We start from the raw sequence: 24362 nt of genomic DNA on the forward strand, positions 1-24362 counted from the left end.
ATTTAAGCTTCATTCAAAACCGTTGATCCGCATATATACATTATCAACATGTGGATACCTGTATCTGATTAGATATTTCATAATCATGTGGTTTAGTCAAAGGTATCATGTGGTCAATAAGTAATCCATTTTCATATTAAACGGGTGTCAAAATAATGTGGATTGATTTATAGCTATTATTATGTGATATGGGGTCTTGTTGCTGTCCTTTCCATTTTTTAGTGGTTTTACATCATGTGGTTAATCATGTAGACTTTGGGGCTAATCACTCGTTTTATGAATACAAAGGAAATTAGCAAACAAAGCATACAACGAAATTAAGCTCAAGAGAGGGTGTTGAATGGATGCCAAAGCAGCAATTTCTAAAGATTTCTAAGAAAAAGGGTTACAAGGGAGGCTTTTGTTGTATTTGTTCGTGGACAGGTTTTTTTTTTTTTTTTTTTTTTTTTTTTTTTTTTTTTAAAAAAATTAGGTTATATATATATTTATTTATTTTGTTGCATGTGAGAATCACATTGATACAAATGTATGTTGCAATCGACATTCATGGTGTCCCACTCTATCGACACTGATTCGATAAGCATTCAATAAGTTAACACTATACCCATGGCCCTATACATAATACCAATACATTTTAATCAAGCCAATAGGCTATAGCTATAGGTCGCTATGTTCAAGACTTAGCTACAAAACCGCAATCCATTTGATCTCTTACACGACGAGTTGTGACCGACTTCATACTCGATGTGGTGGAAGCTCTTATACCAAATGATACAAGCCCACGATATAATTTACCATTGAAAATTGGTTTGTAATAGGTTTTGTGACGAAAAGCTTATATGTACATGATTAAGATTGCACTTAAGCCATGTGAGACAATTAGGATTGTAGCATATGCTTTAAGGAACTATGTCAGTTTAATAAACTGAATTTAAAGAATTTCTTTCAATCCAATTAGAAGGAAAAAAATTCCTCCAGTCTCCAATTTAAATTTTTAGCAATTCTAATTTAGTAAATGATCTCCAATTGAATCTCGCACTTTTCAAAGGACAATCCAGTAGTTTAACGAAGTAGATTTATATAAAAAGATCAACTTAACCAACTCATAACATTAAGTATTCAATTTCACATATATTAGTCAATAATTAAGATCAGCATGAAATCCTTGAGAATTTGTCTTAAAAAGAGCCTCAAAGTAATCCAACCAGATTCTAACAAGTTACATTTACTTAAAAACTTACTCCCCAAACTGCCAATGGACTTGAGAGACCTCATATTTTTCTTTTTCCCCGACCTTTGGGAACGACAAAGTTTTGTTCCAAAATTTACATTTGTGCTTGAATCACATGCTTTAAAGATAAACGCTAATTTAATAAATTTTTTTTTAGACTCAATTTAGAAAAAAAAACTCTTCCTCTCAAGAATGCAAGATAAATATGATTATCTGCTGTCCTCTACCATTGCATTATCTGGTCATAAGCTACTACAAAGGATGACCAAAATGATAAGATAATAGGAAGGAGGAGATTCGCATACTAGTGGTCCCAATAATTGAATAGTTCTTGCCCCCATGCCCAAAGTTTTGGCTCTTATTTAGTTTAATTATGGATCATATAATTTTCTAAAAGCTGTATCATTGGATGCCCATCAATCCCACCTTGAGCATTGAAACTCACTTACTCCAATAATTATACCTAAAAAAAAAAAACAGTTGGGCATCTTTACTTTTGCCAAATTGGCCCTTTACTTTATTAGCTGGGTCTCCTAAATGGGTGCCCTAATTAATAGCTTAGCTGAGATGCATGTTTACTTTGATTTGAAAAAAATAGTACACTTATCATTGGCTAATTTGCTGCACGAGTTACATGTGCAAAAATTCATGTTCTTCACAATTTGATTTTCTTTTGGGTTAATTAATTGTAGGTTTTTTTGTTTTTGTTTTTCTCTCTCTCAGTCAATGCTCTAATTTAAGATTAATGTAAGATGTATACCTCATCGCCCGAGATAGTGAAGACAATGTGTTGGCTACTCGGAGTTCAACCATTTCTATTATTATTGATCTCACACTGGCAGAAGCGTGGGTAGCTCTTCATGCGATTCTGTTTATCAAGGAAATTAAGATGTTTGACATTATTCTTGAAGACGATGCTTTGCAGATTGTCAACGTGATCAACTTAGAAAGCCAGATTCTTAATAGATTTGAGCATTTCATTGAGGGTATTAGATCTGAATTATATTCTTTGCGATCCTTTCATGTGCTTCATGTGCAAAGAGAGGCAAACTCAACAGCTCACTGTTTAGCTCGAATTGCAGTAAATCATGTCATAGATACTATATGGTTGGAATAAACTCGACCCATCATCTGTGTCATTGTTCATAGGGAATGTATTGTCTCTCGCTTTTGACCTAATGGTCTTTGTTATCAATCATATTTGCATATTGGCTTCAAAAAAAAAAAAAATCCCAAATTGATTTAAGTACTAGACCCTACTAGCCAACTTACTAATTAATTTGTATTAGGGTTGTTAACAAAATTAAATTTTTATAGTAGAACTTTAAATACCCTTATTTGTTAATTAAGTTTGAATTTGGCATCTAAAATTCCCTACAACACCATGATTATCATTTACTGCCATTTAGTTAACAGTTTGTTGATAGTTGAATGTGCACTTAACACTGGGAATTAATACATGCTAACTTTCCTAACTGTCATTTTTTCTTGCCCTTTATTTTTGGGGCCCATCTTTCATTTTCAGGACTTTATGGGACCAAAAGTTTTATCAAACAGCAATCAGGCAATGTACAAAGGCACGGAATTTGCATTGAATATATTTAATGTACAGATGGATAAAGGGAATGCAATCAAGTTATTGCTTCATGTGACTTTTGTTGTGTCTATTAAATGCTCCATTCATGATTTGATGTAAATGGTAAATACCATAAGAACTTAGAAAAGGAAATTTTATCAGACACCTACAACACAAGTTCACAATTCCATTGAGAGAGTTTGTTGGTGCTTTGTTTTTTTTTTGTTTTGTTTTGAGTGAAAGTTTGAATACTTGATTTCATGATGGGTTCGAGTTTTGTTAGGTATAGATATAAGACTATATAGATTAATCACGATTCAATTTATTTAATTAAACGGGACAAACCTCTTAATTTTAATCCGCAAATTTCTTGTTAGGTTCATGTTGGGTTCGCGGTCGTGTCAAAAATTGCTAGCCCTTTTGTTACATTGGGTTCTAGTCGACACGTCGATGTATATGTATAAAGATACATAGGTCAATCTTAATTCGGCGAATTTAATTAAATAGGTCAGACCCCTCAACTCTAACCCGTTACTTTCGTGTAGGGTTCACAAGTCGTATAAAAAATTGTTAGCCCTAATTTTAAGTGGTTTATATAGATTTTGTGCTTTGCATAGAACTTAATAAACGCATATCAATAGCATCATACTTTTATTATTATTATTATTATTATTTATTTTAAAGCTACGCATATCGTGCTTATTCTCAATACAAGCTGTGTTATAATAAGAGCGGCCTTCATGTGTTCAGACAGGAGAGAGAGAGAAAGAAAGTAAAAAAAAAAAAAAAAAACTTGTTAAAATATTTGGAAATGTAAATCAATAATATAAATATTAAAATATATTCAAAAAAAAAAATTCTAACACAACTTAATAATGAAGATTAACAGGAGGTAAGTAACTTCATGACATGGACCTTCTGTCCATAAAACCTAACAATCCCACCAAATGTCGAAATAAAAAAGAAACCCAAAAATGAAAAGGACCCTTAATGTAAAATAAATTTAAAATATTTCTAAACATCATCTACTTCAAAAAATTAGTTTTGTTTTTCATCTGTTTTATTCGAATATAATTGGGTTACTTAAAAGACAAAATTAAGAGCTATATTTAGCTATTATAAACCACTTTATCGCTTCGGTAGATGCTTTGAAATAAAGTATCTACATCCATTTTGTTACAATGAACTTCCATATATGAAAGTTCACATTAACACCTTCAAGTTTTTTTCTATTCTTTTCTCTCCCTCTATCTTTCTCCCTTTTCTCTCATTCTCCTCAACTTTTTCACAATAAAAAAATACATTGAAAAATAATATTTAAAGAAAATAGAGAGTGAGATAGATAGTCTGTTGGAGCATGTATTGAAAAGCTAATAGCTAATATATATATATATATATATATATATATATACTTTGAATAGCTAAAATAACCATTGTTAGAGCATATATCTCCAGTAGTTTGAGTTAAAATAGCTACTCAAAAAGTACTAATCTCTACTTTAACCACTGGCTATCTTAAAAACACTTCAACAATAATCTCTATTCCACTCTTCATTTTCTTAAAATATTATTTTTTAATCATTTTCTTTATTTTTTATTTTTTTTCACTTCTTCCTCTCACTCTCCGGTCTCCCCCAACCCCCAACCCCAACCCATCTCTAGCAGTGACGATGCAGAGATCGAATTCGACAGTGACGGCGTAGTCGACGGAGGCGTGGATTTTGGTGTGGGGGAGGAAGGCAACGGCGTGCTGGAGGTCGTGCATCTCGCCGTGAAGCTTGTCGGGCTTGGTGTTGACGAGGGCGAGCTCATCGATGGCCTCCACGTTTGCTTCTACCTGGCCTTCCTTAAATCCCTCAACTTCTACCTCCACTTGCCCACCCACACCCAAGACTCAGAACCGGTGCGATCGATGGTGGCTTTTCGAGCAGCAGGCGTTGCTTCTTCTGGGCGACGAGAATGGCCCAGCGTACGTGGAGGTCGGTGGGCAGGGGCACGTAGACGGCATCGACATATGGATCGTCAAGGACGACCTCGTTCGGCGCCGGAGCTTTGGGAGGATCGGTCGGATCTCGGCGTCGGCGCAGAGAGAGGAGATCGGTGCCTATTCAGAGGAGCGGCGTCGACGTCGGACCTCGTCTTCTCCGGTGGCCGAGAGATTCTTCGGTGGGCAAGAGAGAGAAGTGAGAGAAAGAGGGAAGAGAAAAAAAAAAAAAAATAGTAGATATATGAACAATGAATAGCCACTCACTGTTCATGAAGTTAGTAAAAAAGTTCGAATAGCTATTCTGCTGGAGGAAGAAAAAGAGACAAAAATAACCAAATTTAACTTATTGGTTAAAGTAGCACTCCTGCTAGATATGCTCTAGAGATGCTGAGACCACAATCACGATTTTTCATTCAAGTCCAATAAACAATGAAAATTTAACACTGAAATTTCTTATTTATTTTACTATTCCTATATTTTATTAAAAAAAATCCATTAAATCACGTTTCATTAAAAAATTAGATACGAGAGAGATTAGGATCCCTTACAATTATAAAATTACATAAATTCAGGATATTTGAAAATTTACTAATTTTAGAATTTAATTTGCTTAAACATATGGGGGAGCTAAATAAAATGAAGAAGACAAATATCAGGGCCCACAAATGTCCTTGAAAAGTACAAGCATGTTAATTTTACAACGCCAGGTGGGCAAGTTACAGCGAAAAACAGGAAGAAAAAAAAATGAAAAGGGAATGGGCAGTTTGCAGGCCGCTCGCGCGGAGAAAGTCAGAAGTCGCCCTCTGACCTCTCGCTTCTCTCTGACATTCCATCTCTGCACAAAACCCACTCTTATTTTCAAGATTTTTGTTAATTTAAATCCATTTTTAATTATTTTATTCAGAAAGTTCCCATTTTGCACCAACCCTTTTGTCAAAATCACTCCTTCCTGTCTCCCTTCATTACCATAGGCTTGTATATATTCCACCACCAAAGGAGAGGTATTTTTCAGCTTATGTATCTCTGTGTTTGTGTGACACCCAGAGAACACGACCCTTTTGGTCTGAATTTCGGTGGGTATTTTCAAAGGTATGGATTTCCATTTCATTTCCCTTTGATTTGTATCTTCATTTATGGTTGAACTCTATTCTGTTTCTTTGTTTTTTATATGATTTTTGTTTTTTTCAAAGGTTTTGTGATGCTGTGTACGGGCTTGAGCTATTATTTCAGTTGATTTATTGGGTTTTGTTATTTCACTTATTTGTATGTTCAATTTTTGTATTGTTCAATTTGTTATGAGTTGACATCTGGGTAAGTTTCTCCTGGTTTTATGAAGATCTGACGAGGAACATACAAGTAAAGCTTGAGTTTCGTTCGACTTGATTTTTGTTCGTTATATGCGTGGGGTAAATATAGAGGGTTTTGCGAGCAGTTTGTTCACGAGTTGAAATCTTTGATGTTATAAGCATTCATGCTTTGTGTTCAATTCACTTTTCTAACATCTATTTAAGTTAGTATTGGTTTGTGCAGTTTCTATGTAATTGGAAATTTATTGAAGTGCGAGTGTATGCAAGTGGAAAGTTTTGTAAAATTATATGCTTTCGTTGGTTGGATCTGCTGTGACTGTTGTTTGATGTAATGAGTTCTGCATGTGTAACTTTTGTTGTAGATAATTTATTGGATAGTGGCGTTCTCATCGATTTGGGCACATAAAGATGCCTGGCATTGTTATGGATGAAATTACTGAAGAAGGGGTTGTGAATGAACCGAATGGAAATTGTGGAGCTCTCAAGGAAAATTCAGTTGCAAATAAGTCTCCAAAGGGTACTTTGAGTCCGCAAAGCGCTCGGGGTGCAGGTAATGATCCCCCTGTTAATGGGGTGGTTGAGACCTCAATTGAGCAGCTTTATGAAAATGTGTGTGACATGCAAAGTTCTGATCAGTCACCCTCTAGGCGAAGCTTTGCATCTGATGGTGGTGAGTCTAGGATTGATTCGGAGTTACGCCATCTCGTGGGAGGGGAGATGAAGGAGGTGGAGATAATGGAAGAAGAAGTCGTTGATAAGCCAGAGTATGATTCTCGTAGTGATTCTTCCTCTAAAAAGGGAAATTCAGCCACTGGTAAGAAGTCAGGGAAGGTGGACGAGTCCCAATCTGCAAGTACAAAGTCTGTTTCTCCAGGGCACCTGAAGAAAGCTTCTCGGCTGCAGTTGGACTGTGAAGCATCATCAAAATCTAGTCCTAAGGGCAAAAGTCCTCCTGAGATACCTCCCACCGATAAGCGGAATGATAAGAGTTTGAAAAAACAAAATACAGGTGTCACTCACGTGAAGAAGCAGAGAAATTTGCCGTTGGGAGGGTCTAAGTTACAGAATGGATCTCAGGGTTTGACGGACTCAGACTTGGCCAATCCAGATCTGGGACCCTTTTTACTTAAGCAAGCAAGGGATTTGGTTTCTTCAGGGGATAATCCCCAGAAAGCACTCGAATTGGCACTCCGAGCAGCAAAATCATTTGAAATATGTGCAAATGGGAAGCCCAGTTTAGAACTGGTCATGTGTTTGCACGTTACAGCGGCTATATACTGCAGCTTAGGCCAGTACAGTGAGGCAATTCCCATTCTTGAGCGTTCGATTGAGACTCCAGCTATTGAGGAAGGTCAAGAGCATGCCCTTGCTAAATTTGCTGGACACATGCAACTGGGTGATACTTATGCAATGGTTGGCCAGCTTGAGAATTCAATAATGTGTTACACAGCAGGGTTTGAAGTCCAGAGACAAGTTCTGGGAGAGACTGATCCAAGAGTTGGAGAGACTTGTAGGTATTTGGCTGAAGCTCATGTTCAAGCACTGCAATTTGATGAGGCTGAGAGACTCTGCAGGATGGCACTAGACATTCATAGAGAGAACGGTTCACCTGTTTCTCTTGAAGAGACAGCAGATAGGAGGCTCATGGGTCTTATATGCGAAACAAAAGGAGATCATGAAGCTGCTCTTGAGCACCTTGTTTTAGCCAGCATGGCAATGGTGGCAAATGGTCAGGAAGTGGAGGTCGCTTCTGTTGATTGCAGCATTGGTGATACATACTTATCTTTGTCCAGGTATGATGAAGCTGTTTTCGCTTATCAGAAAGCACTCACAGTTTTCAAGACCACCAAGGGAGAGAATCATCCAGCCGTTGCTTCAGTCTTTGTCCGTCTGGCTGACGTGTATAACAAGACGGGTAAAATAAAGGAATCAAAATCATACTGCGAAAGTGCCCTCCGGATCTATGAAAAGCCCATTCTTGGGGTCCCTCCTGAGGAGATTGCCAGTGGACTCACTGATGTTTCTGCTATCTATGAATCAATAGATGAGCTTGAGCAGGCTCTCAAATTGCTACAGAAGGCATTAAAGATATATAATGATGCCCCTGGTCAGCAAAGCACAATAGCCAGCATTGAAGCCCAGATGGGGGTCATGTACTACATGTTGGGGAATTATTCAGAGTCTTACAACTCCTTCAAGAATGCCATCTCAAAGCTCCGTGCAAGTGGAGAGAAGAAATCTGCCTTCTTTGGAATTGCGCTTAACCAAATGGGCCTTGCTTGTGTGCAGCGCTATTCTATAAATGAGGCTGTGGAGTTATTTGAAGAGGCCAGGAGTGTTCTGGAAAAAGTGTGCGGACCATATCATCCTGATACACTTGGAGTGTGTAGCAATCTCGCTGGCACTTATGATGCAGTTGGCAGGTATGCAACCCTCTTTCCTCCTTGTATTATTCCATTACATGTTGTATTCGATATGGAAAGGATAGAAGTTTTTTTTTTTTTTTTTTTTGCAAACTGTGCCTGAGTTGTAATTGGGTTTTTATGTTACCTTATTTGACTAGGCCATCTTAGGTAGTACCAAAACCAAAATGAATGAAACGGCTAAGATTTGCTTTACTCTCTTCCTTCGATACTAACATTCGTTGCAATAAAGTATCAAGGCTTCGGTGGCTTGAGATATGCACTTCTGTTTTCCTTTCCTTTACCTGTCGTCCAAAAACAAGCTTGTAATGTATTCAAGAGGTAAATCTTTAAATTTGAATTGTGAGTTATGCTTATCAGAAAAAGATGAAATTGAGAAGTGAATTGTCTGATGAAATACATTCTAGTTATTTACTGCATTTTTTGGAACAAGAATTATTTATTAGGATCTTAACATTGTTGCGAGCTGTGAATGTTAAGCAATACATTATCTCTGTTTACCAGTTGTGCTGTTTGCCATATTACACGCAGGTTGGATGATGCGATTGAAATTTTGGAACATGTTGTTGGAACGAGGGAGGAAAAGCTTGGGACAGCAAATCCTGATGTAGATGATGAGAAGGGGAGATTGGCTGAGTTATTAAAAGAAGCAGGCAGAGCTCGGAGCAGAAAGGCCAGATCACTAGAGAACCTCCTTGATGCCAACTCTCACAGTGTAAACAATGGTGGCGTCAAGGTATGATGAGAATGTTTATAGATTCAGGAATGAATATCATGTATTATAGGTCTTATTTATGTGTAAAAAGAAAGAAAGAGAAAGCAGATGAAAGCGCGGGGTTTGGGGGGGTGTTGATCAGATTCGGTTGAATGAAATAATTGCAGGGTGGGGAGTTCAGTTGTACTATTGTTTCACAGATTTTATCGGTTAAAGGTTATATTATTTTGTAATCCACTATTGAAGTAATTATGGTATTTTGTAACCATCATTTCTTTTGCATTATATAAGAATTCTAATTTTGTTTACACTGCTAGAACATGAAGACTCTTCTAATATAGCTTTACTGTACTTTTTAAAACATCAATTACTGCCTTGGGAAGTTTAAATTATATTTCATACTTTTTATCAGTTGTTTTAAGTTAATGAGACGATAGTTATGATATGAGGATAATGCATCCCTTTATGTTGAATGGTGAATCATAATACCTACCAAGAGTATAGGTTAGGATTATTCTTGCAGCGTTTTTGGGTATGATGAAATAGTCTTGGTTTCTTTGTTACTATTTATGATGTAGGAATAAATTTTGCTGGTTCAAGTTGCATAACATTAATACAACAATTATTGATTTGAGATCGGGGCTGGTGGTTGGTTTCTTGGAACGGGATCCTCTCCATTTCACAGTGAAATGAAGAGGAACCATTAGACGTTTTAAATTTTATTTTGTTGCGTTTAACTGTGTATATAGTGACGCTTTGTACCTGTGGAACATCCAAATTTAATTTTGACTTTACGCCTATCTTGTATTGAAGTGGAGAGGAATCATTATAGACGTTCTATATTTTATTTTATTGCATCTAACTTTGTATAGTGTTACTTTGTACTTGCAGAACATTGAAATCTAATTTTGAACATTGAAATCTAATTTTGACTTAATAATGCCTATCTTGTACCGACAAACTGGCCTTTGAGCCACTTCCACTTTTTACTAGGTAGGTTTGGATGGTTTCAGTTTGGTAGACAACCTGATGTTAAAATTCAGAGACTCTTCATGATTGTGGGTTTTAGGTATTACGTAAAGATCATTGACCCAATGCAATTGTGGGGTCAATTATTTATTGACAATTTTAGGTAGAACCGTAGAAGTAGGCATAATAGTTCAATCTTTACACAACCATTTATTAATATATGAATAAAGCTACTTTTCACACTTATTTATCACGCTCAAGTCAAATCGGTTAACGTAATGTGTTTTGAATGGCTTGCAATGTCAACCAATACCACTTAAAAAAAAATAAAAAAAATAAAAAAAATTGTTTAGTCACTTAAATAACGCAATATCAGTCGGTGTGACATGAATGTGCTAAATAGATGTGAAATGTAGCATTATTTTACTAATTTTTGAAGGAAGAACTTTCTGCTTTTGACATGTCCGCTTTTGTTTCTCTTAAATTTTCCAATCTGGCTTATACATCATTGCACTTGAAGTAACAGAAGAGGTAGTGTGTGGGTGTCACCGATTGTGGTGTGGTATATTAGATCAGAACACAACTGGGAATGACAAAGAAACCATTCAACCACCTAATGCTTTAAGAACGCAGCAGGGTCCCAGAGTAGCTCAAATGTCTTAAAATCATTGTACTCATGTCTGGCAGTACCCAACAATATCAACAGTGTCTCTGCCCCACCTCAAGTAGCAGTAAAATTTTGGAAAGTAATGCACTTCATCTTTACAAGGACATAGCCAGCCATCTAAGAGGTTGTCCTGAAGTATTCATTACCTACCTTCTCAATTGAGCAAGTATCATGAACCAACGCAGATGTGATTAGGTGCTGAAACAACCATCATTCAACAGCAGAAAAACCTGAAATAGTACTTCCCTGATTCCCCATTGTGTTGGGAACGCATTTCTACTAATTATAAAACTTGATAGCGATAAGTGCCACTACTTTAATTCCTTTAATGCAATTATGGACTCCACGGACCAAAGTACTTACAGTAAACAGGTTTGGTATAGTCCTAAGTCTAAACATCGTAAGATACACATCAATTATGGACTCGAAATCTTCTGCTTTCTATAGATGAGCTTGTATTCACTCTGGTTTATACATAATGCCGACCTGAAATAAGAAAAGGGCGTCTGTGTGTCACCAAATACATGGCAGCAAGCTCTGTGCCTCGGTGGTGCTGCTTGTACATCCTTTCACTTTATTTCTGCTTAAGCTGCAGGGAACCTGCATCATAGACAGCCTTCCCTACACTGCCCTTGAACTACAACTGTAACCAGGAGCCCCAAAGCATTCTCAATTTTCTTAAGCTGTGATAATTTGCACCGTGCTAAGTAATCTAAGCGCATTTCAAACGACTGAAATACCAGAAAGATAATCACAAGGCGTCACGGACCATCAAAGAGGTTAGTGATGAAGCATCACTTACCATCTGAATTGAGAAAACATCATGAACCAGCCCAGACGTGATTAGATAATGATATCACCATCATGAAAAAGCAGAAAATCTGAAAGACTCCCCCTGATTTCCTGTTCTGTTTACGAATCTGTTGTTTTAGCTATTCTCAAACCTTTTTTTTTTTTTTTTTTACAAGTAAGAATTCATTAAAAAGCCCAGAGGGGCGCAACCCTAGTACACAGGAAGTATACAAAGAGCCCCTAAACAGAGGAAAGAAACGAACAAGAAAGTAAAAAATCAGCGAACAGCATACTACCCGAGCTATGAGCCGACACCCAAAGATATAACATTTTAAGAACATTTCTACAAAGAACCCCAACCGATACCTCCCTATCCTAAAAAAGCCTAGAATTTCTCTCACGCCACAAGCCGCACAAAACACATAAAGGAACCTGCTTCCAAATACGGAGAACAAGACCACGATCCAACAAAGTGCTCAAACCACTCAATAAATCCAAGATACTACTAGGCATAACCCACTCCACCCCGAACAAGTTATAAAAAGAACTCCAAACAACCCGAGCCACATCACAATGAAGAAGAAGGTGATCAACGGATTCCCCATGCTTTTTACACATAACACACCACTTTACCACCACAATATCACGCCTACGTAAATTGTCATGAGTTAAAATATTTCCTAAAGCCGCTATCCAAACAAAGAACGCCACCCGCTTCGGAGCTTTAACACGCCATATACCCTTCCAAGGAAAAGAAGCCGTCTCGTGACAAACTAAAGCTTTGTAGAAAGTTTTCACTTCAAAATTCTTCCTCTTGGAAAGATTCCACACCATCCTATCAACCTCCCCATGCCGAATCCGAGTAGAGTATAACTGTTCATAGAAGGACATCACCATCTCCACCTCCCAATCCTGAGCATAGCGCGTAAAGAGAACATTCCAATAAACCATAACTCCTGCCACAGACAAATTATCCACCACCCAAGCATCATGAGAACGAGCAATAGAGTACAAAACTGGATAACAGAGCTTGAGAGGTTTGTCCCCACACCATAAATCATGCCAAAAGCGAATATGAGACCCATCATCCACCTCAAAACGCAAATACTTGGCAACATTATTCCACCCCCTTCGAATAAACTTCCAAACACTGACACCATAAGGCCCCGTAATTGGTAAAGAACACCAACCTCCCCTCACACTCCCATACTTTACCTCAATCACCGATCTCCACAAAGCATCGCGCTCCTGAGAGAACCTCCAAATCCACTTCCCCAATAAGGATTGATTAAAATTAATAGCATTAGGAACTCCCAGTCCATCCGCCTTGATTGGAGTACAAACTCAATGCCGATTGACTAAATGAAATTTAGTCTCATCACCCAAACCACTCCACAAAAACTCCATTTGAAGCCGCTCCAGTTTCTTAGCTACACTCACAGGAATAGGGAACAAAGATAAATAATAAGTAGGAATGCTAGAAAGAGTACTGTGAATCAATGTCACCCTACCACCCTTGGATAAATATAGTTTCTTCCAACTAGCCAACCTTCGTTCCACCCTCTCAATAACCCCATTTCAAATAGAAACAGATTTGAACGGCGCCCCCAACGGCATACCCAAATAAGTCATCGGCAGAGACCAAATTCTACAACCCAAAATATGTGCCAAAGACTCTACATCTTCCACCTCGCCAATAGGGACCAATTCGGATTTGCCTAAATTGATCCTCAACCCTGACACCGCTTTGAAACATAAGAAGGTACACCTCAAATTTCGAACATGCTCGGCCTATGCTCCACAAAAAATTAAGGTATCATCCGCAAACAGTAAATGATTCACCACTAAAGTTTCATTACCCATGAAGCCCACTGAGAAACCTGACAGCAAGCCTTGGAGCATAGACGCATTCAACATTTTGCTAAGCGCTTCCATAACCACCACAAACAGCAAAGGAGAAAGAGGATCACCTTGCCTAATCCCCCGTGAGCTCTGAAAGAAACCAGAAGGGACGCCATTAACCAAAATGGAAAATTTTATTGTAGAAACGCAAAATTTAATCCATTCCTTCTACCTCTCCCCAAACCCACACCTCTGAAGCATGTAAAGGAGGAAATCCCAATTCAATTGATCATAAGCTTTCTCCAAATCCAGTTTGCACAATAATCCAGCCTCCCCTGACCGCCTTTGGCTATCTAGGCATTCATTGGCTATAAGAACAAAATCCAAGATTTGCCTTCCACCAACGAAAGCATTCTGAGAGCTCGAAATAATTTTCCCCAATACTGATTTGAGCCTGTTAGCAAAGACCTTAGAAATAATTTTACAGAACCTTCCCACCAAACTGATAGGCCTAAAGTCCTTAACCTCCATCGCATCAGCCTTCTTAGGAATTAGGGAAACAAAAGTTGCATTCAAACTCCTCTCAAATTGGCAACTATTATGAAATTCTGAAAATACCACCATAATATCTTTTTTGAGAACCCCCCAACATTTCTGAAAGAAAGCTATAGAAAAACCATCTGGACCCGGTGCCTAATCCCCGTTCATCTCCCGCACCACCTCCCACACCTTCTGCTCCTCAAAGTCTCGTTCTAACCAACGACACTCATCCGCATCAATGGAGGAGAAATAAATTCCATCCACCTTAGGCCGCCACGAACTCTGCTCGGTGTACAGAGAGTCATAATAATTTACAATATGATCCTTAATTTCCACCGGATCAAAAGACAAAGCCTCATTGATCCTCAAAACTCCCACATGATTGTACCTCCGATGCAAATTGGCCACCCTTTGAAAGAACTTAGTGTTATTATCCCCTTCCTTCAGCCATATAGCCCGAGATTTTTGCCTCCAATTAACCTCCTCAAACAGAAGTGTTTTTTCCAGCTCCCTGATCATGTCTGACTTTTGAACCCACTCCTCCTCCACTAGCCCCCGAGCTTCTTCAAAACACTAAAACTCTTTAATACCTTCCAATAATTCCTTCTTCTTCTTCCCCACATCACCAAAGACCTCCGCATTCCAAATCTTCAAGTCCACTTTTAAAGCTTTCAACTTGTTAGCCAGCACATAACTCGGCAAACCTTGAAAATCATAAGACTCCCACCAACGTTGCACTTGTTCTACAAAGCCATCGGATTTGAGCTACATGTTTTCAAATTTGAAGTATCTTTTCCCTTCTCTTTGCGATCCACAATCCAACATTAAAGAAAAATGGTCTGATAAAAGTCTAGGCAAACTTAGTTTAAGCTTTCAGCTAAGAAAATCTTCTTCGACTCCTCTGTAAACTTGAGGTACATTTTTACAAAAACATCACCGAGCATCAAGGAGGTTGTGATGAAGCATCACCTACCTGCTGAATTGGGAAAACTCCATGAAACATTCCGGTGGTGATTAGTCGATGACATAACCATCACATAACAGCAGTAAATCTGGAAGACTCCCCCTGATTTCCTGTTCCATTTATGAATCTTGATAGAAATAAATGTCAGCAAGTCATACTAAAATTTACTCCGAAAATTCTTGAAGAAGGAAAGCGAGGTTTGTTAACAAGAGCAACTAAAGCATTGGAAATAATCTCCCACATGCATCCATATGTTGACTGAGTATCATCTTTCTCTCAATCACTAAAGACATGGTGCCTACGTCGCCCTACTGATAGCAGCAGCGACAGCCTTGCCATTAAGGATCATTTGTTACCATGAACAGACTTCGGTTATATATTATAGCAAATCACTTTTTTTACTAGAATTTATACTGTCAGTATTAGACTCATCAGGTCCAACAACTTATAGTGTTTGAGGGTTATATCCTGCCCTTTTCATCTCTGTAGTTAAATTTTCTATTGCACCATATATTTCTTTTGACTGATGGTGCGAATGATCCTCTGCAATAAATATATGAATTTTGTTATCAACTTCAATCCAACTGCATCCAGGCTGCTTTTTGAGTCCCATAGATTTTATTTCTGATCTAACTCTGGTCACTTCATTCCTTTTCCCAAAACCTTCATATATGTTTGAAAGGAGGACACGGTAACCAACACATGTAGGATCAAGTTTGAAAATGTGGTTAGCCACAAGTTCTGCCAGCATTTCACTGCCGTGAGCTTTGCATGATGCAAGCAACGAACCCCATATGCGATCATCTGGGACCCAAGGCATCGCCACAATCAGATCATATGCCTGCTTTAGATGACCAGCTCGACCCAGAAGATCAACCATACAAGTATAGTGTTCGAGTTGAGGATCAAAATTGTGATCTTCAGCCATGCTTTTGAAGTATTTCCATCCCATATCAACCCTCCCTGCATGGCTGCATGCCGAAAGAAGAGCTGTAAAAGTTGCAAGGTCAGGCTTCATGCCTGTTTCTTTCATCTTTTCAAATAAAATGAACATTTCACCTGTATGTCCATGCATTCCAAACCCTAAAATAATTGAATTCCATGATACTTCATTTCTCTCAAGCATTTGATCAAATATAGTTCTTGAGCTAAATATGTCTCCACACTTGGCATAGGCAGATATTAGAGAATTGCTCACAAGAACATTGGACTCAAACCCTTGCCGTAATAGATAACAATGTACCTCCTTACACAGGATCATGACTGACAAATGAGCACATACAGAGAGAATACAAGCAGCTGTTACACTGTTGGGTGCAACTCGTTCAGACTGCATATCATGAAAAGCATTCAAAGCTTCATCCGCACTCTCACTCTGGGCATAACCAGATATTAAGGAATTCCACGAGACAATATCCCTTGTTGGTAATCTATGGAAAACTTTTTGAGCAGATTCCATATCTCTGCATTTTGCATACAAATCAACAAGGGCACTGCCAACAAAAACATCCTCGCTAAACCCTGTTTTTATTGCCAATCCATGGATTTCCATGCCTCTTAGCTTAACAGTCAATGACGAACATGCCCGCAGCACAGCCAGAAGTATTACAGAATCAGCAAAGCCAGGCTCTGATATGAAGGTATAGAATAATTCCAACGCCTCAGCAGGACAACCACTCTGAGCACAATTTGAGATTACTGCACCCCACATGACGAAGTTACGATTTTGAGACCTTCTGAAGATTTTCAAACCAGTTTCAGGATCACCACATTTAAAGTACATGTCTATAAGAGCTGTTTCAACTCTTACATCGTTATCCAGTCCAAAGCTGACAATGAATCCATGGGTTTGCTTTGCTACTTCTAAATCTGACAACTGGGAGCACAAAACTAAAACAGGCACCATAGTAGAAGAATCTGGTATAATCCCCCATCCCAGCATCCCAAGGAAAAAATCCAATGCCTGCAACAAACACCCATTAGAGACATAGCCCAAGATCATCACATTCCATATTACCGTATTTCCTCTGCTCGACTCCTTATCAAGAATTCCCTTGAAAACATATTCTGCAGTCCTTATATCCCCACATTTCATGTACATGTCAATCAATCCACTGACTAAAAACTCATCAACACTCAACCCACTTTTTACAACAAACCCATGAATCTCTCTCCCGTGAAACAAAGACTCAAGTGAAGAACACGCAGAGAGAGCCGAAAGGCAAGCTACCCGATTTGGGTATACACCATACTCCCAAACCATCCTGCTAAAAGTTGACAACGAACCCATGTAATCCCCTGATTGGCCAAACCCAGATATCATCGCATTCCACGAAACTGAGTCCCTCTCGCACATTTTCTCAAACATTTGGACTGCATCTTCGACCGCATGGCATTTCCAATACACACTCAAAAGCGAGTTCCCAACATAAACATCATCTAAAATTCCTAACTTCAACACATGCCCATGAACTTGTTTAACCATGTCTAAATCAGAAAGCCCACCGAACGCCTTAATCAAACACGGAAAGAATCTAAATTGCTCAGGTGGGAAACCACATTCAATTATTCTAAGATAAACCCTTATTGCATTTTCAAATAACCCATCATCTACATACTCCCTAATCAACTTATTAGCCGATGAAACACTATTCAAAGTCTGATTTTCCAAAGACCCAGATTTAACAACTGATTTCTTAGAAGAATTTTCTTGGAACTGTACCGAAGTGCTACAATTTTGAAACTTAATAGCGTAACATACCGAAGAAGCTCTTGCCCCATTAAGGGCATGACCGAGAAAGTAGTGGGACACCTTAGAAGGTCTTTGCAAGTAGCTTTGGTCCGTACAGTGACCGTCAGGTGATCCTAGCGGTCTCACAATCGCCATTCTTGCTGAGCTTCCTCAGAGAACACTTAAGAAACGACGACGTGTCGATCAAGGCTTGGGTTGGAACTTGGAACTCTGATTAATTACCAAAATGCCCCTGAGCCCCACTTTGAATGTAAACCTAAAAACGGTGTCGTTGCCGGGTCTTTCTCTTTCCCGCTGCATTCCTTCTTCGTCCCGATTCGCTACCACGCAGCGCCGAGAGGTCCCAAATTCCAACCGCCGTTTTTCCGTCAAAAACTCGCAGCATAAGCGATGGAAAACAAACCTTCCGGTTCTTCGCCGACAAGCTTCCTCGATCAGTTAGTCGTGAGTATATACACATATAGTCTAATTCTCTCTCACTGTGTCTCCAGTTCGGTTCCCTACAGTGGTTACGATAATCGCCGATTTAAGCAATATTACATTCCTGATTGGTTGGTTTAGGTACCAGGGGACGTGGTTCTGGATCTCTCAAACATGACCAACCAAACCATTAAGCTCGGCGGTGGTCTCCGTCAGGTCTCTCTGCCTAGGGTTTCTTTTTCTTTTCCACTCTCTAATTCTTCTTTCTCAAAAAGTTAAAAAAATTAAATTTTCTCTAATAATTGTAAATATCGTAGACTTAAAGCTTGAATGTATTTTATTTGCAATTTAGCATAAAGCAAAGACTGTATATTTCTTGGCATTGTTTCTATGGGTTAGAGGTTCATTGGCATTGGTTGATTTTCCAGGACTGTGATTCTATTGTCGTCATGAAGGCTGGGAAGCTTAGGTTCACAAAGCCAAACAAATATTGGGTCGAGGGCTCCCACAAAAGGGTGAGTATGGGTACTATGATGTAAGCTGGGTGTTGACGATGAATGAATTTCGGCAAGCTGTTAGTTTTACTTGTTCAAGTGTGTTTGTACCATTAAAGTATTAATTAAATGATTAAATTCATAAGTTTAAGTTTTGAGACAAGTGGAGATTTAATATAGCCACAGCAAAGATCCTTTTTTCAAACATGATTCTTCAGTGATCCTCATTTTCAATTAAACATGTTGTCTTGTCCCACATGTGACGTATTGTTAAAATATTAATTAAATTATTGAATTCATCGTTTTCTATCGGCTTAAGCTTTTGAAATTAATGTCATTTATTATGTATATTATTGTGATCGTCTGTCTTTTTCTAGTTCTTGAGGCATTTTAGGTATGCCTATTTGTGCACTGCAGAAGGCAGAGAAAATTAACCTATAGTGCTTGTCGTTCTAGATTTTCTTCTCATAGTGAAGTGAATTGCAATTTACAATGGTAGGCGATGGTGTTAAAACCAACAAATGGGGATTAGTACATTTAGGTCACATCGCCCTCTTGATTACTTTATTATAATTTTTAGGGTGGGGGAAGGGGGGGTTATTACTTTGTAGATGTGTTTTGTGTGATGTGCTGGTTAGTGATTATTACAAATGTGTAGTGAAAATTGATCAATCTTTGTATTGAAAATGGACATTTTCCTTTTATAACGTTGTTTACTTCATTGTTTGTAACTTTTTGTTCTTTCACATGCTTTAAACAGGTTTCAATTGTTCTTATTTTTGTCTCTTCTTTTGATGTCTTAATTTTGTTCTTTTGTACAGTATGAGCCTCATGCAGGGGATTCTGTTCTTGGAATTGTGGTAGACTCTAAAGCAGATGTAAGAAATTTTACTTTATCAGATAATTGAATTTGGTCTTGTTAATCCTCTAATGCTATTAGTAACCTTCATCCTACTTTTGCTTAGTTTATTTTTTAATTCAGACCAGTCGTGTCTTTCGTTGTTACCAATCTATAAGCTATGTATTTAGGTCTAATTTATCTCTGAATTGCATGAAATCATAGTGATTGTTCTTTTCTATAGAGGCTGAAATTCCCTATCTAACTATCTAAGGGTTAACTTATAAAAAAATAAAAAATAATAAAAAAGCCTATCTAAGGGTTAAGAAGAGATTACTTTTTAATACTTGTGGGTTTGTGTGACTGATTGTTTGTGTTTTTATACACATGCATGTTTGTAACTCTTTTTTGGATAAATTGTATTTTTCCGCCTGACACTATGAGGTCAGGTGCAATTTTCCCCTAAACTTTAAATTTAAGCAGTCAACCCCTTAATATCATGGGTCCAATGCTATCAAAGTTTCTCCAATTTCCATTATACTTGACCTTGGAATTAACGTGCTTATCACATTATAACATGATCTTGTGCTTATTTTTATGTAATCACATCATAAGCATGAAGGTTAAATTTGACGGAAATTAAGGAATTCTAATAGTCGAAGAGAGGGGCAGATCATTGCTTATTTTTATTTTTCTGTAATCACATCATAAGCATGTGAATACTAAGGTTAAATTTGGCAGAAATTAAGGAAATTTTAATGGTAGGAGAAAGGGGGGGGGGGGGGGGGGGGGGCAGGACCTTGCAACTAGTCTCATAGCTAAGGGAGTTGATTGCTCATAAATTTTATGGTTACAGATAATAGTTTAGGGTGTGAAAATGCAATTTACCCTTTTTTTCTTTCTTTCTTTATTTGTTTGTGTGTGTGTGTGTGTACTGCATGTTGAACAGCCCAACCTTTTGGGTGAGATGATATATATCACATTCATTTTAGGAAGGGGTGCTACTGTTGACAGGAAATTTGAATGAATTTTGGAATATATATATAATTAGAAAGAAGTCATTTGATATAGACAGGAAGAATGTATGATCAATCAGGAAATATATTGATTTGTGTGTCCTCTGTTGTTCTCTTTGATAGTTAGACTGTTTGGCCACTTGAATGGTGAAACTAAAGTTGTAACAAACAAAAGATAGTTTTATTCTGTTATCTTGTTCTGAGGAAGGTGCATGTATATATGTAAGGTACTGCTCGGCCCTACATGCTGGGTCTTGTGGGAGTTGTGGAGACTTATTTTCACCGTTTTTGGAATGCAATGGGCGCTTCCAAGGTTTGTGCCAGGTCTATTAGTTGATTGGCATGGAGACTTGGAGAGGAAAATATTGTCATGGGGGGAGGGCAATACCTCTGTGTTTAATTTGGACCATTTAGACTAAAAGAAATGGTCATGCTTCTGATGGGATCGTGTCTCCTTGCCAGATATATGCATTTTACAAGTAGGCATCAAAAGGATATATTTTTCTCCGAATTGCTTTGCCAGGGAAGAAGACAAGGGTTAGGAGCAAAGCAATAGTGCTGTTGTGTTTAGTTGCTGCTTAGTGACCAAAATAAAAAATGATAAGAGCCATGGGTACGGCTGCTGTCAAATGGGGTAGTTGTTTTTCAGCAATTATAACACATATGTTAGTCATTTATCAAAAAGAAGAAAGGGATATGTTAGGATCAACTTGAATCTTGAAACTTGTTGGGTCCTTTAGTGATGAATAGGAAAGAGGGCAGAAAAAAGAGGGTGGGGTTAATGATGCATAGGCTGGAGAGAAGATCATGGGAGGAAGAAGAGTGATACAATCTTTAACTTGAAATGACCAAGTTGGAAGAAACGTTATTGCTTGGGAGGTGATGCTGCCTGTAATTATCCATTTTTTTTAATGTAATTTGTTATGGAAATATTTTGTCATGATGATCCGGATCTTATTCCTTAGGTGTGCTTATTCTGCCATGTCCTCATCCCATTGTGACATACTTTTATGTAAATTACTGGTTTTGTGTTCAAACTCTTTGAATTACATAATGTCAAAAAAAATTCTGTGCTTTTATGAACTTTAAGATACCTTTCTGTGATCTTTTTGTTCCTCATTTGCAGAACTTCCTTGTTGACATAAAAGGACCTGCATTGGCATTTTTGCCCGTGCTAGCGTTTGAAGGAGGAACAAGGAGAAACATACCAAAGTTTGAGGTGTGTACAAGTTAAAAGTCATGCTTATGTGTCAATTGAGAAGCCAAAGTTGTACATTCTTTAGTTTAGCCATGGAGTGCACCATGAACCCAAGCAGCATTTTACACATATTGTCTGGGAAATCAATTTGCTTGTCTTTTCCGACATTTTTTTTTTTTTTTTTTGTTTTTTTTATATAAGTTGTAACCATTAGGGAGAGCAGGGTATAAACTCAAAGCTGATTTCTCCCTGTTGAACTTGTTCCAGTGAAGGTTACTTGAATAGATGGTCTTGATTTTGCTGTTGGTGCCAAAATTCTTGCTACCTGCGATTTATGGATGATGTCAAGGATCTTCTTGGACTAATTGAAAACATTAATACCAAGTCCCTGCAGGGGATTGTTCCGAAATAGTTTTTGATATGCCTTCTAAAAACTGGAAACAGGGTTCAACTTGTGGTGTGGTCGTTTTAATTTCAGAGGGTACTTTTTCACACAGATAAGAGAACAAAGTTGTAAACTAGATCACTAATTCTATATCTGTTATTTGCTTGATGCATTTCTTTCCACAACACTTTGGTTCCTTAAAGAAAGAAGTGATTCTTATTAATGTAGAAGTTAAAACCTTTAAATAACTTGGAGCTGATAAATTTCCTTGAGTTAATAGTATCAACCTTCTCTTTTCTTGTTTGACTGCACTGAGAGCCAGCCATACCCCATGGTCAGCTCTTTGTTATGAATTAAGATATAGTCTTTCAAAAATTTGTACTTTTAAGAAAGTTGATTGCAGCATTGAAGAAGTCACTGACAGTTAGAAACTGAGACTGGTTAACATAATTATTTATTTGATGTGTATTATCTTTCTGCAATATTTTCTTTTTGTTAATGCATTGTGCTGCAGGTAGGTACTTTGCTCTACGTTCGGGTTGTGAAGGCAAACCCTGGCATGAATCCAGAGCTCTCATGCACTGATGGTACGTTTTTTTTTAATCTATTTCTTGATTTTTGTTGGTGTGCCCCTTAAATATGTCATGTTTCTGAATTTTTGTTAGTTTCTCAAGGTTTATTGTTGATTTGATTTTTCGCTCTCTCTTGACCTTTTCATTATCTTGTTTTGGCATTTCAAAGCCAGTGGAAAAGCAGCAGACTTTGGCCAGCTTAAAGATGGCTACATGTTTGAATCTTCAACTGGTCTATCAAGAACGTGAGAATTGTGCTTCCCCTTTAATTCAGATTTGATGTTTGATATATCTTTTAAGTACAAAAGGCTCCTGTATCTGAACACGCGTCACTGTATAGCATAATTATAAGCTATGCAGCCCAGAATATATCATAATTATGAAACTTGAGATTTTCTTTCTGCTATGATGATATAACTTGTCTCGTCTCTAGGCTCCTGAGCTCACCGACATGTCCAGTTCTCGAGGCTCTAGGGAAGAAGCTTTCCTTTGAGATAGCAGTCGGATTAAATGGCCGTGTTTGGGTATACTTCTTGAGGCTCTACTTTATTGTGGTTGGGTTAGACCGTCTGCTGTTTCAAATTCTTTTATTCTATAACCTTCTCTTGATATGGGCTTGAAGCCCCTTTGTAGGTCTGGACTTAAAAAACCAGGGTCATGTTTAATGCTACAACCTTATCTTCAGACACTTCTTGATACTATCTTACAATATCTGATTGAATTGTAGGTCAATGCCACCACTCCATCCACAATCATTGTTGTTGCTAATGCAATTATGAACTCAGAATCTTTGAGTGGGGTGCAGCAGAGAATTATGGTGGAGAAATTGCTTCAGAATTTAAAGTTATCAAGTCAGTCCTATACATTATTATGATCCCAACCTCCACATTTATTCTCTAAACTTCTTATGTATATGAAACAAAGTTCTTCACTGCCTTTTTTGCAGAATGATAAAAAGAAATACATGCTTCCTGGCTGTCAAATTTACTGACTGTATTTTTCTACGTGAGGAGCATGGTCACGTGGGGTTACAAATACAACAAATTCTCACACAAGGTGATGCTCACTTAAGCTTAGGCACGGGCCTTTCTGTTCATTCTGCCCTCGTCGCAGAATCCCCATATGACATGTGTTTGTCAATTCCAATGCGGTTGTATTTTTTGTTTGCTATTTTTACAACTTATTAAATTTTCGATTCTGCTTTTTTGGGGTTGATCTGTGCCTCTCCTAAGGGCAGTCTCCATCAAAAAGTTGGCTGCATTTTTTAAGCGTTTTGGACCTTTGGTACTTGGATTCAGTTCTGCCCTAATTTTTGTAACAGCAGTCTTCCTCTTCTCTGCTATTGTGTTCCTTTTATATATATATATAAACTGGGGGTACTTTTGGGTATACGTAATTACGTACCTGTATGTATCTCATCGGAATGGCCATTAAATGATCATCATAACTCTGGTTGACAATTATGAGACAGTCCCCCGACTCCCCCCCCCCCCCCCCCTCCTTTTTCTAGTCAACATAATGGGACAGTACTTTTTTTAAAAATAAAAAAAAATAAAAAATTTTCTACGCAATACAGGGAAAGGGTAGGGGCCAGGGGGGCCATTATGATTTATGGGACAGTACTTGGTGACAGATTGAAATGTGATAGAAAAACTGGCATAAATAAGTGATAGG

The 24362-nt window shown here is 37.9% G+C and overlaps 3 protein-coding genes across 3 annotated transcripts; 2 read left to right on the forward strand and 1 right to left on the reverse strand.

The window, feature by feature from the left end:
- Positions 1–5553: 5553 nt before the first annotated feature.
- Positions 5554–9549, forward strand: LOC133874868 (protein KINESIN LIGHT CHAIN-RELATED 3). The gene is made up of 3 exons (XM_062312755.1): positions 5554–5883; positions 6464–8524; positions 9056–9549. The coding sequence occupies exons 2-3, from the start codon at positions 6510–6512 to the stop codon at positions 9264–9266; spliced, it is 2226 nt and encodes a 741-aa protein (XP_062168739.1). The 5' UTR covers positions 5554–5883; positions 6464–6509; the 3' UTR covers positions 9267–9549.
- A 2188-nt stretch (positions 9550–11737) lies between these two features.
- On the reverse strand, positions 11738–18041 carry LOC133875154 (pentatricopeptide repeat-containing protein At4g21300-like). The gene has a single exon (XM_062313176.1). The coding sequence runs from the start codon at positions 17898–17900 to the stop codon at positions 15459–15461; it is 2442 nt and encodes an 813-aa protein (XP_062169160.1). The 5' UTR covers positions 17901–18041; the 3' UTR covers positions 11738–15458.
- LOC133875155 (uncharacterized) lies at positions 18042–24079 on the forward strand. Its single transcript, XM_062313177.1, has 10 exons — positions 18042–18209; positions 18327–18401; positions 18614–18700; positions 19501–19557; positions 21660–21752; positions 22631–22703; positions 22858–22933; positions 23122–23212; positions 23416–23539; positions 23635–24079. Exons 1-10 carry the CDS (start codon positions 18156–18158, stop codon positions 23637–23639), a joined length of 735 nt encoding a protein of 244 aa, XP_062169161.1. The 5' UTR covers positions 18042–18155; the 3' UTR covers positions 23640–24079.
- Positions 24080–24362: the final 283 nt, after the last annotated feature.

The sequence above is a fragment of the Alnus glutinosa genome, chromosome 8 (assembly GCF_958979055.1).
Source record: "Alnus glutinosa chromosome 8, dhAlnGlut1.1, whole genome shotgun sequence".
Classification (NCBI taxonomy): Eukaryota; Viridiplantae; Streptophyta; class Magnoliopsida; order Fagales; family Betulaceae; genus Alnus; species Alnus glutinosa.

What these genes read in the sequence shown, in the direction of transcription:
- LOC133874868 (XM_062312755.1), top strand. Translation starts at nt 6,510, where the DNA reads ATGCCTGGCATTGTTATGGATGAAATTACTGAAGAAGGGGTTGTGAAT. An exon ending in ACTTATGATGCAGTTGGCAG is followed by an intron (nt 8,525 to 9,055) that starts GTATGCAACCCT and finishes TATTACACGCAG; the next exon opens with GTTGGATGATGCGATTGAAA.
- LOC133875154 (XM_062313176.1), bottom strand. Translation starts at nt 17,900, where the DNA reads ATGGCGATTGTGAGACCGCTAGGATCACCTGACGGTCACTGTACGGAC.
- LOC133875155 (XM_062313177.1), top strand. Translation starts at nt 18,156, where the DNA reads ATGGAAAACAAACCTTCCGGTTCTTCGCCGACAAGCTTCCTCGATCAG. An exon ending in TCAACTGGTCTATCAAGAAC is followed by an intron (nt 22,934 to 23,121) that starts GTGAGAATTGTG and finishes TCTCGTCTCTAG; the next exon opens with GCTCCTGAGCTCACCGACAT. An exon ending in GATTAAATGGCCGTGTTTGG is followed by an intron (nt 23,213 to 23,415) that starts GTATACTTCTTG and finishes ATTGAATTGTAG; the next exon opens with GTCAATGCCACCACTCCATC.